The sequence below is a fragment of the Bicyclus anynana genome, chromosome 12, assembly GCF_947172395.1.
Source record: "Bicyclus anynana chromosome 12, ilBicAnyn1.1, whole genome shotgun sequence".
Lineage (NCBI taxonomy): Eukaryota > Metazoa > Arthropoda > Insecta > Lepidoptera > Nymphalidae > Bicyclus > Bicyclus anynana.
Window position 1 is genome coordinate 3,290,795 of NC_069094.1, and position 15,708 is coordinate 3,306,502.

Consider the following 15,708-nt stretch of genomic DNA (forward strand, 5'->3'; position numbering starts at 1 on the left):
CGAAGACGTCATACGTCCATATTTTAACCTGGTCAGGTAACTCTCTGTACTTTAATTTTGAATATTAATATTGTCGAAAACCCTTAAGAACCAAGATTGCGAGGAATGTGTCTTTAAATGTGCAGTTATGTTTGTTGTGTAGGTGTTGCAGTAGTTTTATTAGAGTCGTTAAAGTTACGGTATTGGTATGCATACATTGGAATTAACTAAGTACCTACTCGGTATTGGAATTAAAACTAAGGGATCAAACAACAAAATAATTAAGGATAATTTTCAAATTCCGTATGCCACTGTTCGTATTTGCTCAAATGAACGATTTAAAGGTAATATAAAAACCGAAAAACCGAGCTGTTCTTTGTAAGGTAAGGTAAGGTAAGGTTTTATCCTAGCGTGCCCTACAAGGCAGTATTGTATTATGTAATAATTATATCAGATAAACCTGATGTTTCACAGTCATCAACTAATCATAAAAAAACGTCCAATATATCTCTTGGACTATACTTAAGTGATACTCACCGCGTATGTCGTTTAGTGATCTAAGCGCCGCTCTGGCTCCGGCGTTGCTGGCGTACTGTAATGCACACACACGCCGTGTAAATTGCTTATTTACACACATACATGAAATCGTAAACGATATTCGCTTTAATTTAACCCCAAGATACAGATTTTAGCCCCCATTCATTCACTTTCAAAACAAATTGTGTCTAACAATTGGTCCTTCGAGCCAGATAATAATTTTCAATTTAATTACATCAAATACAACTGAATTTTGCGCAAATGCTGAAGAGAATATCGTTTACAATTTTAGGGGTTCACATAGTAGAACTAATTGGAAACACATCATAAAATTAAACACACTGGAACTATTACAATGTTATTATGATACAAAAAAATAGTCAAGTCATAGAGGTTTTTAATATCATGCTCACGCGTATTGCCTTTGTAGACGACATTTCTTTAGTTATTAACAGTAAATAAATTATGAAAATTAATTTTCGAATATATTCACGTTATAGCCAAAGTAAAATAGACCTAAATTACTTTGATTTATAGTCAGAAATCGCGCAATAAGCGATTCTTTTAGAACTTCTTTGCACTCAACTCGGTGGTACAGAAATTACGACTTTAAAATAAAGGTATTTAAGTCTATTTTAATTTAACATGGCATGATACTGGAAAAAACATTTACCTAATTTCGTATATCGAGTACAAAGGCACATTAGTGCATTCATAGACTTCCATTCTTTGCATTCAGTTAGTTCGCACACTCATGCGTGAACGTTAGTGAAATATTCATACACAGAACAATAATTTATTGAAGTACAATTTAAAATGCACAGATGGAACAACTATTAGATAGTACGTCTATCCGTTTGGAACTCCTTCGGCTTATCGAAGGCCTATGAAGCGCTGTGGATTAGGAAAGCCTTATGACAGCTGTAAAAATCGTCACTTAACGAATAACACAGTTCATTTGGCCTCGACATTCGCGCTAACAGAATTGAATTACCGGTTTTTTCAACGATGAATCTATATTTTATCATTTGTTTCTACACTCCCCGTTCTTCTAAAAATCAAATTGTCATCTGTTAGAAAATAGCCTCTAATGGTAGAAAAAAAACAAAGTGTTTTGAGTGTATTAAAGAATTAGGACAGTAAAATTTTGAAAAAATCAATAATGTTAAAGAAATTATTAACTACAAGAGTTTAATCAAAACAAGTGTAATATCTGAGAACGTATCTCTGTTATAGCAGATGCAGTTTTATACAAAGTTCCAATTAAAAATAGGTATACAGAAAATTATGTTTGTAAGATAATAAAAATGCACCTGTATATGCAAGGCGTTGTTATGACAGCAATTTTATCGAAATCCTCATTTACTGAAGATAGACTAAATTGGTCTAAAAAGTCATCATGTGCCTAAGATTAATGAATGTATTTTTAACATTAAAAATATATCTTCAGAGTTATAGTAATTCTTGTTTACTTTATACGGCTAGATTTTTATCATATTTATTTATTAACAAATGTTATTAAATCTAAACATTTATATAAAGTTTAAATATATTATTTATATAAAGTTTATAACTTTCAAAATAGTTGTGATGATTTTTTAGACAAAAGACTCGATCTTTAACTGCATAAGCTGACGCTATTAGTATTTTAGTCGAGTACGAACAATTTTTGTATTTACCGCCCAAAAATTGATCATACTCCACTAAAATACTACGGTAGCCGTACAGGGCTTACAATCGCTATCAAAACAACAACCTATTTAGTACAATATTATATTGTGTAAGTGATGAAACTCAATCGACACTGTAAAAAAAGTAATAAGCTTTATTTGAAGCGAAGTTTTGTTATACGCTGCCGTGCCAACTGGTGGATCCCATCAAGGGCCTGACCTTTATAGTAATTACTGACTACGAGCCCCCTTTCGCAGGTTGTTAAAGAATCTGAACTGAAGTCGCAGCGTTAGGTCTTTCCGTACTGTAAGGAACAAAATACTGTGACCACGGGAACAAGTGCAATGTCACACAACGATCATATCCTGTCAGTGACAAAACGGACAAACGTGAAATTGAACAATCGCTCTGTCGTTTCTCAAATTAAGGAACGGACAGAGACAATCCATTGAATAAGATGGTAATAATTGTAGCATACTTATTTTGCTTGTTTAAAAATTAGTGCAATTTCTAAAAGTAAAATAATAATTGTAATTATTAAATATTGATTTTTTTATTTTATTTTATGAACACTTTAGTAATTTTCGGAAAGTAGACGGGCTATTACTATACTATTATATACACACCTTGATAAATAAATAAAAGGAATATTTTATTTTTTTGTTTCTCCGTTATACAGTAGGGAGGGGACTAACCAATCGGAATTTCGAATCGAATCGAATCGAAAATCGGTATAAGGCAGAATTTATTCAACATATTTTGTTTATGACAATAAAATTAATTCTTAAAACTTCTTTCTAATTTTTCAATAATAAAATAAATAACTATTTACCATAGTGTAATATTGTTGGAATAAATTGTTCAATTTCACGCACACTGTTGTAACACGTAAACTGATAGGGGGGGTCACGCGTGCTCTGTATGTGTGAGAGTACTCACGAGTGCGGCTCAGGATGAATGTCGGGGGGTTGCGCCCGCACGAACCTGTCCGTCCCATTCGGTACGTCCAGTACCGGCTCACATATAGGCTTATCGTTAATCCTCCTCTCACAAGTGGGCGTTGTCGTCTCGGCGCTAGGCGGCGTCAGGTTAAAGAAGCTACTGTCGACCCCCACGGCGGGAGGTCGGCCGCGAGGCAACCTCAAGCTTAGAGACGTGGTAGCCCGCTTTTGCAAACGGCAATCTGACAATATCGATATCGTTTTATCGACAACGTCCCCACCCCTACACACACGAACTATGGATGTATTTTACAATGGAGTGGAACAGAAACACGACCGGACTTTACAGTAGTCGCGTATGATGTGTAACATCTGACATCTCTCTTTGGTAACACAATAAGGTTAGGTTTCACTACCTTCAGATATGTATCGAATAGCTTAATAACAAGTTTTGTCTTTGTAATTAGACAAAGTGACAAAACTTACGTTTAAACCTATCGTTAACACTTGCATTTGCAAACAGGACAATTTTCCTGTGTATTAATAAATAAAAAGTCTACAAACAATTTTAATAACAGATGTTATTCTAACTAATAAAATATGCTGTGATTTATTTCCTTAAATCCATAAAGAAATTCAAATTCAATAATCTTAAATACTCCACCAAATTCCAATATAATTTATTTATTACATTTTTTTGTCTCTTTTCAGCCAATCACTTCCTAATATGCAGGAAAGAGAGGACAGGTGTTACACATCAAAAATATTAGCAATACTTTGCAAAAGCATTTCTAATATCTAATATTCCATTTATACCTAAAGGTACCGCAATAAATGGTCACCGAACTTACGTATTTCGTTCGTCGATGGGTTGACAGGGATATCGATTTTCATGAAGGTGATAAATAATAATCGATTGCAATCGATTTTATAATTAATGCCGGGACGCTCAGAGATTGCGTTTCTGACAGGTCGTGATCGAATATATTTGAACTGGCGTACAAGGTTGTTGAACTGCACTGTTTCAAGATTATGTCAACTGTTTGTCTTTGTAGTAGTGAGACAAAAACGAGGCATATAAGATAGTTGACTCAAATCAAATTTAATATAGACAATCCAAAATATGACGATATTAATTAATAAAAGTTAAGGATTTCTTATAAAACTTAATTTAAAAAACATGTATTTTTTCAATTTTTCCAAACGTCAAAAACCATGTCGTCCATTTTGTTACGTTATGACGTCACAATGTTACTTGATGTACTAAACGTCAAACTAATTGTTAACCAATATTTTTGTCCAACGCTCCGTTTGTAAGGGATATGTTATAGTGACGTCATGAAACAGTTGAAATATAGACCATCATGACCGACAGGCGTTTTGGCAGGTATTGCCAAAAACATATTTGAAAACTAAAATTTTCCAGTAATCATGTCTCAAAAAAATATGATTTTTTTTTCAATCTAGTAGGACGAACTATTTATTAACATTTAAAAAAGTGTCAACTAGCCTATTGTAATTGAATATATTTGTCTCATTCGACCAGTCATAAACGCATTCTCTGAGCGTCCGGACATTAGTGTTAGTAAGCGAGGATGTGTTTGTTGCGTAGCATTATCTACTTGTTTCTATGGTTATTGTCTATGGTACGTCGTATTGAATGAGTTTTACTGTGTGTGAAGTCCTTTGCGCCTCTCTCCTCCCCAATGTATTGACAATGTGGCTGTTGATGGCATATATAACTTTTAATGTTGGTTTTATGGCATGACATGGGCGAAGCATCGTGAATTACATAAATAAATAAGAATAAAATAATAATTGATACACATGGTTGGAAAAATAGTGAGCAGTTATAACTAAAATTAAATAAATAAACACAATTTATTATGTCAATAAACAAATAAACCTGTCTAGTCTGAAGTCATTCTGATCTGTAATTAAACTTCCACAGAAACTAGATTTTGACTTATTATAGTCCAACGAATTGACAATTTAATTGTGATTTTATAGAATAAGAAATCAATAAAATAATTACATAACATTACAAACTACTAATTTAATATACAATAAAAAAATAAACAATCTTAATATCCAAATTGCCGAAATTTTGTGATGTTTAGAGCTTTTAAACACTTTTTAGCAAAACACAGACGAGAAACTTGCACGGCTGTGCAATTATTATTTGGACTATACAATTTGAGAATTTTATACTAATCTTTAATAATCATTTCATAATAATAAGTAAAAACAAAAGGACAAAAAAGGGTATTTTGCCACTAGTACATACTATCCAAACTTTGAACCAGATAATCCAAAGTCTTTAAAGTGATCATTCAATCAACTAATAATAATTGATTTAATAATATTTTATTTAGATAGGTTGAGCAACTAGTTGTATAACTAGGCAACTTCGTTCGTAACACTCCTGATGGTACGCGCGGGCGTGTAGCGGTGAATGAAATACCTACGACTGATGCACCTCACTTCCCGCACGCACGATTTCACACCCGTGCAGTCTTTCCACCCGTCGCCCGCATATCATGGGAGTTTTTTTTATTATTATCTACTCGTATTCGGCTCACTGCTGAGCTCGAGTCTCCTCTCAGAATGAGAGGGGTTAGGCCAATACTCCACCACGCTGGTCCAATGCGGATTGGCGTTTGAGACACGTGACATTTAACTTCTTAAAATGCACACAACTGAATAGTTGGAGGTGCATGCCCAGACCGGATTCGAACCCACACCCTCCGGAATCGGAGGCAGGAGTCATATCCACTGGGCTATCACGGTTCTCTCCAATTAAGTAACCAATAGATATACAAGTTGAAGACTTAAGTAACGTGTCCCACGATTCACACATCGACTGATCGGACGACCAGTCGACGTACAGTCTCTCCAATTAAGTAACCAATAGATATACAAGTTGAAGACGTAAGGTGTCCCAAGATTCGCACATCAACTGATCGTGCGACCAGTCGTCGGACCTAACCTTACGATTAATCAATGCATACAAGTTGAAGACGTAACGTGTCCCACGATTCGCACATCGCCTGTGAGGCGACCAGTCGACAGACTAATCCGTTCGAGTAAGCAATGCATATACAAGTTGAACAGATAAAGTGACCTGCGTATCGCTCATCGACTGATCGGGCGACCTGTCGACGAACAGACGGGTCGATCGAGTAACCAATGCATATACAGGTTAAAGACGTAAAGTGTCCCACGATTCGCACATCAACCGATCGGGCGACCTGTTGACAGTATAATCCATTCGAGTAACCAATGCATATACAAGTTGAAGACGTAAAGTGACCTGCGAATCGCACATCGACTGATCGGACGACCTGTCGACAGACAGTCGTTGCTATCGAGTAACCAATAGATATACAAGTTGAAGACGTAATGTGTCCCACGATCCGCACATCGATTGGTCGCGCGACCAGTCGTGCAATACTCACTTCTGTCGATGTTGCGCTGCAGGTGCGAGGCGACGCGATGGCGCGCGTCGCTGTACTCGAGGTGGAGGCCCAGCCGCAGCAGCGTGGGGTTCTGTTCCACCAGCCGCGTGATCTCCATCTCGGTTTTGTTGCCCAGCACTTGCGACCGCTGTTTTAAAAAAAAAAAGCACATTAAAGATCATTAGAATCAGTGAACAGTGACACTGTTTACTGTATCCACGGCCGTGACTTCGATTCCATTTCCAACAACTGGAAACCATTTTTTAACTGTATTTCGTTTTATTTTATTAGTGATATAATTATTTTTGTTTGACTTATTTTATGTGTTCTGTTCTTCCATCCTAAGGGTCGGACAGAATGTGGGTACTGATGTACTCACAACAAATTTTATCTGAGTCAGGTCCATTTTTTTGGCACAACATATTTTCTATATATATAATATACTAGCGGACGCCCGCGACTTCGTCCGCGTGAAACTCGATGTAAACTTTCAAGTACTCCTACCCTACCCCTACCCTACCCTTACCCTACCCCTACCCCTAACTATCCCCTACCCTACCATTTCCTGAATTTTCTTCTGAATTTGCTATAAACCTCACAGAGCCCGAGACCTATCCAACGAATGCAAAACTGTGGAAATCGGTTCGTGCGTTCTGGAGTTATAGCGTCAGGAAGGAAAACCCGACTTATTTTTATATAATAAATATATATATGTATTAGTTTTAAGTTATTATTACGATGTAAATGTATTAGTTTTACGTTATTATGTAGTTATGTGTTGTGTAAACAAATAAATGTGCGAGGAACACGAATACTTTCTAGTTGTGGCCTTGTTTTCCAGTGGCTGCATGTGTTTATACATAACACATACACCTATAACACAGGCTGGCTATGGCTTACTTTTGTTTACTTCAGAGCTTGGTGAGCAAGGTTTTAACTAATTGTACCATTTCAGTTACGTTGATATAGTTCAAAGTCAAAGTCAAAATTCATTTATTTCAAATAGGCTTAGTTTACAAGCTCTTTCGAAACGAAAATCGAGTTCGAATATACAATAAATGTAGCGTGTCGTTGACTTCTAATTCTAAATAAAGGTATAAATAAATAAGGTATAAATTTGACAAATACAGGCCATCGTTTGACAAATATCATCGAACGTTTGCTTCAAAAGTTAACCCAAGTTTATATTTACCTGGTTGGAAGTGCTGCAACATTTGACAAACATGGGCCAATATTTGACAAATGTTTGCCTTAAAAGCAACCTCAAGTCAAGTTATTACCTGGTTGGAAGCGCGGAACTCCTCAACAGTGTTGGTGGTGAGCAGGGCTTTGACCAGCTGCACCACTCCAGCGGGGCTGATGAAGTTGGTCTCCACGTTGACCACGCGCAGCGTGCTGTTGGCCTCCAACGCGTCGGCCAGCAGCTGCGCGGTGCGGTCGTTGAGACCGACGTTGACGAGGGACAACACTTCCAGGTGAGTGTTGGTTTTCAACCCCTCGAAAAGCTTCTCGATTTTCTCGTCACTTATGTTCTGGAATTGAATGGTTGATGCATACATTTTGCGGCTGAAAATCAGGTCTTTTTACATGGAGTAAAAAGTAACACACTTACACAATGTTTTTTTTTTATATTTATAACAGACAATAATTATAATTATGGCCTGCCTAACTTGGGATACCTGCAACGAGGTATATCGTAAAGAGAAGAGATTTTATCAACCCGGTGTTCACTTTCTTTAGAATGAAAGAGAGAACAATATTTTTGATGCTGCTGCTATTGGTTGACAGTCTTTTCTCTTAAGGAGATTTCTCGTGGCACGCATCCTAGGCCTACTGATGGTTATGACATTATATACCTATGAACAGTGGTTTGCAGGGCACGCAAGGAACAGGTTTACAAAGTACTACTGTCAATTATGCTGAGGCGTAAAGTACTGACTGTAACACAGCAATGCTGCTTGGTGATTGGACTTCCCCAGGCAAGCTGTCACAAAAAGCTGTACTACTGCTAAAATTTTTGTACATTTGATTTTTTTAATGCTATAAAAGCTGAAAATCTTTGTAATATGATAATTTTTTACCAGGAATTCTCCAATGGGTATCCCATGAATTTGAATGATAATAATCATAAAGTTTACCTTAATGTTATTCCAATTGAGATCAAGGAAGGACTGGTCGTTGTCTTTCACCCTGCTGATGGTCTGCTCCGGGTCTGTGTCATTAGGGGGGTCCATGGGGTAGATCTGGAACAAACAAAGATAAAAGCGCTTGGAGGCCATTGGATCAGTTTTCACCTTCACACAGGAAATAAAACTATAAGAAATTGTAATTGTTATCAATTGTAAATTATAATACTGTATGACTTTTCAAAAGAGCAACTGTTGAGTTTCTTGCCGGTATCTTCTCAGCATTATTATTATTATTATTATCATCTTCTCAGCAGAACCTGCCTTCCGAACCGGTGGTAGAATCTTTACAAATAGTCAACTGACGTGTCAAAAGTGCTTGTAAACTGAGCCTACTTGAAATAAATGATTTTTGATTTTGATTTTGATTTTAACAAATTATGGAGTTCTTTAAAAGTTTATCAGTTATCGAAGACGGTTTTCTTTTTTTTTTCAAGCTTTTGAACATCTAAATTGGATTAATAATGCAAATATAGTTTGTCATTTATACTCAAAATGCGCAATCGACCCTAAAAAGCAAGCGAGGGAACCAAATTTTCACTTCATTCGAAAAGCTAGTCATTATCGCGTACAGGGATACTATAGTCTGGAAAGTTCGTTATTTAGTATTTTATATTTTCTTAATTGGCTCAAGTCTGGTTTGGTCAGCATCAGCCGTGGCTAGTTATTATCAGTTCCTTTTTAGCCTTTTTCTCAGAGAACTGCCAACAGGCCAAATTACGTTTTTCGTGAAAACGCACGCGCACACCATTTTGCTTGCTTGTAGGTTCGAGGCACAATATCACTCATGCCGAATCTCTCTCACTGAATCGACCCCTTGAGGTCAGTCAGAGAAATTCACGCAATATATTCCATGGACTTACCTTGGGTTTGGTAGCCTTTGTGATACCGTCCCATCCTAATCCAACAGGCTGTCCCTTGTTTAGCAACGACGCGTGGTACTGGTCCTGGTTCATCATGGAGTGGAAGCCGAGAATTGCTGGAACACAACACAATGGAATTTGAGAAAGAGTTCGGAGGAAATTCTCACGTCATCCCTAAAGACAACACGGTAAAAAACCTAACCAAATGAACTAGCAAAAAATTAAGGATTGTGAATCCGTAATATTTTTGTGATTGTGGATAGTTTATATACTGTAGATGTGGATGCAAGAGGAATACCAACAAAATATATCTTGCCTGCTTTACAAACGCAAACACTTCGAAAACTAACAAAATGCATGGGAATGACAGATCCGATCGACAACTTTATACTTCGAAAACTAACAAAATGCATGGGAATGACAGATCCGATCGACAACTTTATCGATTCTGTATGTCATACCCATATTTTTTTTAATTTTTCGAAGTGTTAGCGTTTGTAGAAAGAGAATCTGCAAACACACATGGCTACAGGCTCTGCTTAAAGACTGTGGCCACACTAACACTGGAGCAAGTTCTATATTAGAATGGGTATCCAGAGCAGTTCCAGTAGGATCTTCCCAAAGACTAGACAGGTAGAACAACACAAAGAGAGAAGGGGAGTGTTGACATGTCAGATACACAATACAAAGATTTGAGACGAATAACTTAGCAATCTGTGGATTCACCATGAGGGTGCCAGGTCCATCGCATAGCAAAGAGGAAAACTCCGAGCAAAGTCCAGGACTTGTAATTAATCGACGTAGGGTTAAGAAATTCCTTGACAATCTATTAACATTCCCCTTCTCCGCTCGTGTTGTTCTCCCTGCCTAGCCATCTTTGGTAAGATCCTATTAGAGCAGCTTTGAATACCCTTTCTAATATAGAACTTGTTGCAGTTTTAAAGAGGCCAAGGTCTTTAAGCAAGTTATAGAGAGATTTTACTGGTAATCCTCTCGCACCTACTTCTAAGGCGTACAATATTATTTATTCACTTTTATATTCCATATTATTTATTCACTTTTATATTCCATATTATTTATTCACTTTTATACTGTGGTCCTTCGGAATGTTAGTCTCCCATGGCACAGTAAACTCTACAAGTACTTTTCGTTTTGTATGGACAAAAGGAAATTTTGGTTATTTTGTTGGACTGTTGTGTAAAATATTAAAATGTTGTTCATTAATTTTGCAGATTCTTTGCCCCTACAAACATGTTTTCAGGAATTGAGTAGAACAATCTCAAAGAAATCATAATAAAATTTATAAAAATATTATTACTGGTATAATAAGCGTTTTTATGACGTTACAAGTGTTATAAAATTCGTTCTTTTGTTAAAAACGTTTCTCAGGAATTCTCGACAATTTGGCGGCAATCCAGTGCTGTGTAATTGATGGTCTAGTCTTGACAATCATTTAAGATATCATCTGTCTTTTGGACTTTTGGCTTATTTATAAGTGTAAAACAGTGAAAATTTGGATTTTATTCCAGTAAAACAGGTTTCCAGTAAAGGTTGTGAAGCACTTGGATTTAGGTTTATTGATTATAAAAATCGGACATCTAGTTTAACTTGAAAATCATTCAGAGGTTAGCTAATAAATGCTACCTAACTTTAGGTCAAGTGCTTTAAAATAATAAGTAATATTTTATGCCTAATTATAGAAATTTTCATGTTAAACAATACAAAATACAAATAAGGAATACAATGCAAATGATATATGCGGAAAAACCGTTTCTTCATCGATGTAGGAAGCAAACTCAGTGAATACAAAAAAACATTACAGATGGAATAAATTACATGGGTGCAATCAATTAGAAAATGAAAGCTGCACACCTACATCCATCGCGAATAATAAATTCATTATTCCTGTAAGGCATCTCACACACAAGGCGACTATTTTGACGACCAGTGACCGCAACGACCATGTTAACTGAACTCAGACTAATTAGATAACGACCTAGACATTACTTTTCTGTCGAAGTATATGATCAACGATCTAATACGTTTATAAAAACTGTATAAAAGTTGTAATCGTGTTCTTCGGTTAAAGAGCTCCGTAAAAATATTTATTTTTGTAGTTGAATGGCGTTAAAAACGGGCAAGAACTTCTAGTTTAGTACAAGAGTTATATCAAATCTAAGCTCGTTTTACTCAGAAAATGACAGACAGAATATTGTTTGTGAATTTAGATGCGATACTAATCCATATGTAATTAATCATTGTTTGAGAATTTGGATGCGATATTAATCCATATGTAATTAGTCTGAGATTTTAACTGAAGAAACCATATGAACATTGCACACTTAGCTGCACGACTAGTCGCTACGACTAAGCTACGCGCGAATATCGTATACGATTTCGTATCTCAGTCGCAATATTGTTAAATGGTAAAAAAAATAAAACCCTGGCTAAGTTTTATGTGGGCTATTCTCGGTCCAAGGCGCGTTTGGAACCTTCGTAACGTTAATTTTAAGTTTTCGAATAATTATCACCATTATCTATATTATAAGATAATGGTAATAACAAACGTTTCAAAAGTACTTGTAAACTATCCTAATTGATATAAATGAATTTCAAGTTCGACTATGTATATTAAAAAATTAACCCTTGTGTAATTTTCCAATTCATGGTACAACTAAATTGAATTGAAGATAGAGATTTTTGTATATCAATATAAAACAAAAACCGTCTAAATTCATCTAACATATACTTCGTTATTTTAGTAGGTCTTGATGTCAGCTATTGCCTTGTCGAGTATGTCGTGCTATTTACGGGACACCCTGTATAGAGTATAATAATCTCACCAGCAAGATCAATGATCTCTTCCTGTGTGGCAGCGGTGAGGGCCGTCTCATATTCGTCGCCGAGGTCGATGGTGATCTGTTCATCCGCCTCTCGGATTTTCTCCGGCGGCGGCGGAGGGATCCACTGGAAAATATTAAGTTTTTTTATTAATTTTATTGAGTGAAAACTAATTTATTTATTTATTTTATTGATATACTAACAATGATAACAAAAAAGATTAATAATAATCGATACATAGGCAAACATAAAAATTTCTAGTGCTAAACGAAGCCATCTTTTAATGATATATACAGCATTGTTGTTTGTTGTCCGGTAAAACTTAAAACACTTAAAAACTAAACTACACTAATGAAAGACGTGATAGCCCAGTGAATATGACCGCTGTCTTCGATGGCCGTAGGTTGGAATCCGCTCCGGGACATGCACCTCCAACTGTTCAGTAATGTGCATTTTAAGAAATTAAATATCACGTGTCTCAAAATAGAGAAGGAAAAACACCGTGAGGAAACCTGCATACTAGAGAATTTCTTAATTCTGTATGTGTGTGAAGTCTGCCAATGCCGAATGTCTGTCAGACTAAAGCCTAACCCTTCTATTTCTGAGATTGACTCGTGCTCAAAGTAAGCCGAATGCCGAGTGCCCAGAAGTTTTCTTCATAAACAATTCATGTTTATGAAGAAAACTTCTGGGCACGTAAATGACACGTTGGACATCTTTGGGATAGACAAAAAAAGCACCGAATTCGCGTCACGTGTTTCGTTCAGCCATGGTTAGTTACCACGTTCCGATAAGATGTCGTCTTTGACGGCCTCCGTGGCGCAGTGGTATGCGCGGTGGATTTAATGACGGAGGTCCTGGGTTCGATCCCCGGCTGGGCCGATTGAGGTTTTCTTAATTGGTGCAGGTCTAGCTGGTGGGAGGCTTCGGCCGTGGCTAGTTACCACCCTACCGACAAAGACGTACCGCCAAGCAATTTAGCGTTTCGGTACGATGTCGTGTAGAAACCGAAAGGAGTGTGGATTTTCATCCTCCTCCTAACAAGTTAGCCCGCTTCCATCTTAGATTACATCATCACTTACCATCAGGTGAGATTGTAGTCAAGGGCTAACTTGTAAAGAATAAAAAAAAAAAAGTGTAGAAACCGAAAGGGGTGTGGATTTTCGGCCTGTTTCTTTCAAGTTAGTTCGCTTCCATCTTACATTGCATCATGAAACCCTCTCCACATTTTCTAAGAATCCAAGAAGACAAAATAAAATTCATTACATAAAACATTCATCAGCGCAATTTAACAAAAATATCTTACAAATGGCTCCTAAAATTTATAACAACTTGCCATAACACCTGGCTGACAGAAGCATCAGCAAACCTACACTTAAAAAAAACTTGAAAAGTGTCTAATACAAAAATGTGACTACTCCAAAGAAGAGTACTTAGCTGATACTTCAAAAAAATAGTTTTAATTATATTTCTTTTAAACTTAATGTCATTTAATTTTAACTTATATAATTTTAATTTTACTAATTAAACATTTGTATACCTATTAATGGTGAAACATTGTTACATAAGAACATCTTTGTATAACTAAATTTATTGTTTCTTGCAAATAAACGATTCTGAATCTGATTCTGATCATCACTTATCATCAGGTGAGATTGTAGTCAAGGGCTAACTTGTAGAGAATAAAAAAAAATATATTTAATGAAGGTACCTTTTTCCCCCGTACTACTCCTGCTACGTAAGGTTTGACCTCTGGCCGGTCTGGTGTTTCTAATGCCTGCTTGTTGATGTGTTCTATGAGTTTCTTCCGGTTCAGAGGTCCAGTGGGGTCCTTTTCGCACGCATAGTTATTCCTTTGTGAGGGAGGGAGAAAGTTGTCCTGTAAGCAGAGAGACATGAATAGGTTAATTATTTGAAGATGATCTTGATACAATAATTAATTTTTGCTTCTTAAATCTTTATGATAACATTTTGTAGCAAAATAAAAACTTTGTAGAGAGAAAATTTTCATGATAATAAAATGGAAGTTCATTGAACATAAGCATTCAATAATAAGATTATAAAAACATTGCTACAACTTCATGTAAATCAATATTTACATAATTCAATATGCACACAATACATTACATAATCTATACTTATAATAAATCTGTACAGAGGTCAATTCTGTACATGAAATATATTTCCAAAATAACTATCAGGGGGTGATTAGTGATCGACACTGATGCCAAAAATGCAATCAGTAAATTTTTTGTCTGTCTGTCTGTCTTTCTTTCTGTCTGTCTGTCTGTATGTTCGTTATAGAAACAAAAACTACTCGACGGATTTTAACGAAACTAGGTACATTTATTCTACATACTCCTGGGCAGGATATAGTTTACTTTTCATCACTCTAAGATCAATAGGAGCTGAGCAGTGAAGGGAAATGTTGGTTAAACGGGAGAAATTACTCCATTTTTACAGCATTTCTACTGAAGGGCTGGATTAAAGAGGTCTAAGGGCGGACGAAGTCGCGGGCGTCCGCTAGTACATAATAATAATACATGGCATGACATAATATCAATATATCACATTTATATGAGGATGCTCTCATTTTGCTTGAATTAGTTAGATTTTCGCGGTATTAATAAAATCATTGATTTGAATCATTGTTCATACTGAACTTCCGCAAAACAACGCCTGTCTCTATTCATTTAACCCATTATAATTGTATAAAAGAAACTTGCTAAACATTTACCTACACAAAAGTAGCTAGGTACAAAGGTATTATGTGTCATTGACCTACTTGAGCGAGATAAAAACTTTAATAGCTTATTGTTGTGCAAATAATGTCTATTGACTATTTTATTTACTACAAATTGCTGTGTGAAGCAAGATATTTTTTTATTACAACATACAGTCAAAGATAAATAAAATAAATAACATTTACTTTCACGCAGAGAAACTACAATATCTCTGGATAATATAATATGATATAGTCACTAGTACATAATATTTATATGTATACTAATATGGTTTTGAGACAATATCAAGTGTGATACAGCAGGGTTTCTCAAAGTTTCAGCTCCACGAACCCCTGTTAAAATTTCCAAGCGACAGCGAACCCCTTGCTAAATAATGGACCCCCGACCTAAAGAAAAAAGTTAATTTGACTGTTGAAGAAAGTAAGGTTTTTATTTGAATAAAAGGTAGCACATAAAGTAATTGTCGCAAATGGATTCAATGTTAGAAG

The 15,708-nt window shown here is 36.0% G+C and overlaps 1 protein-coding gene across 10 annotated transcripts in view; it reads right to left on the minus strand.

Annotated features, from left to right (window-relative positions):
* Positions 1-15,708, minus strand: part of LOC112043483 (tropomodulin-1) — a 104,840-nt gene that overhangs the window by 3,041 nt on the left and 86,091 nt on the right. For 4 of the 10 annotated variants that reach the window (XM_024078908.2, XM_024078904.2, XM_024078910.2 and 1 more), the window contains exons 3-10: positions 14,188-14,355; positions 12,479-12,602; positions 9,636-9,751; positions 8,725-8,829; positions 7,867-8,118; positions 6,587-6,734; positions 3,127-3,370; positions 517-571 (exon numbers count right to left, since the gene is read on the minus strand). In XM_024078908.2, coding sequence (XP_023934676.1) covers positions 529-571; positions 3,127-3,370; positions 6,587-6,734; positions 7,867-8,118; positions 8,725-8,829; positions 9,636-9,751; positions 12,479-12,602; positions 14,188-14,355 — 1,200 coding nt within the window. In that variant the 3' untranslated portion in view covers positions 517-528. Of the gene's footprint in view, positions 1-516; positions 572-1,510; positions 1,568-2,406; positions 2,492-3,126; positions 3,371-6,586; positions 6,735-7,866; positions 8,119-8,724; positions 8,830-9,635; positions 9,752-12,478; positions 12,603-14,187; positions 14,356-15,708 lie in introns of all 10 variants that reach the window. The other 6 variants (XR_002886687.2, XR_008251329.1, XR_002886688.2 and 3 more) reach the window with 6 other exon arrangements.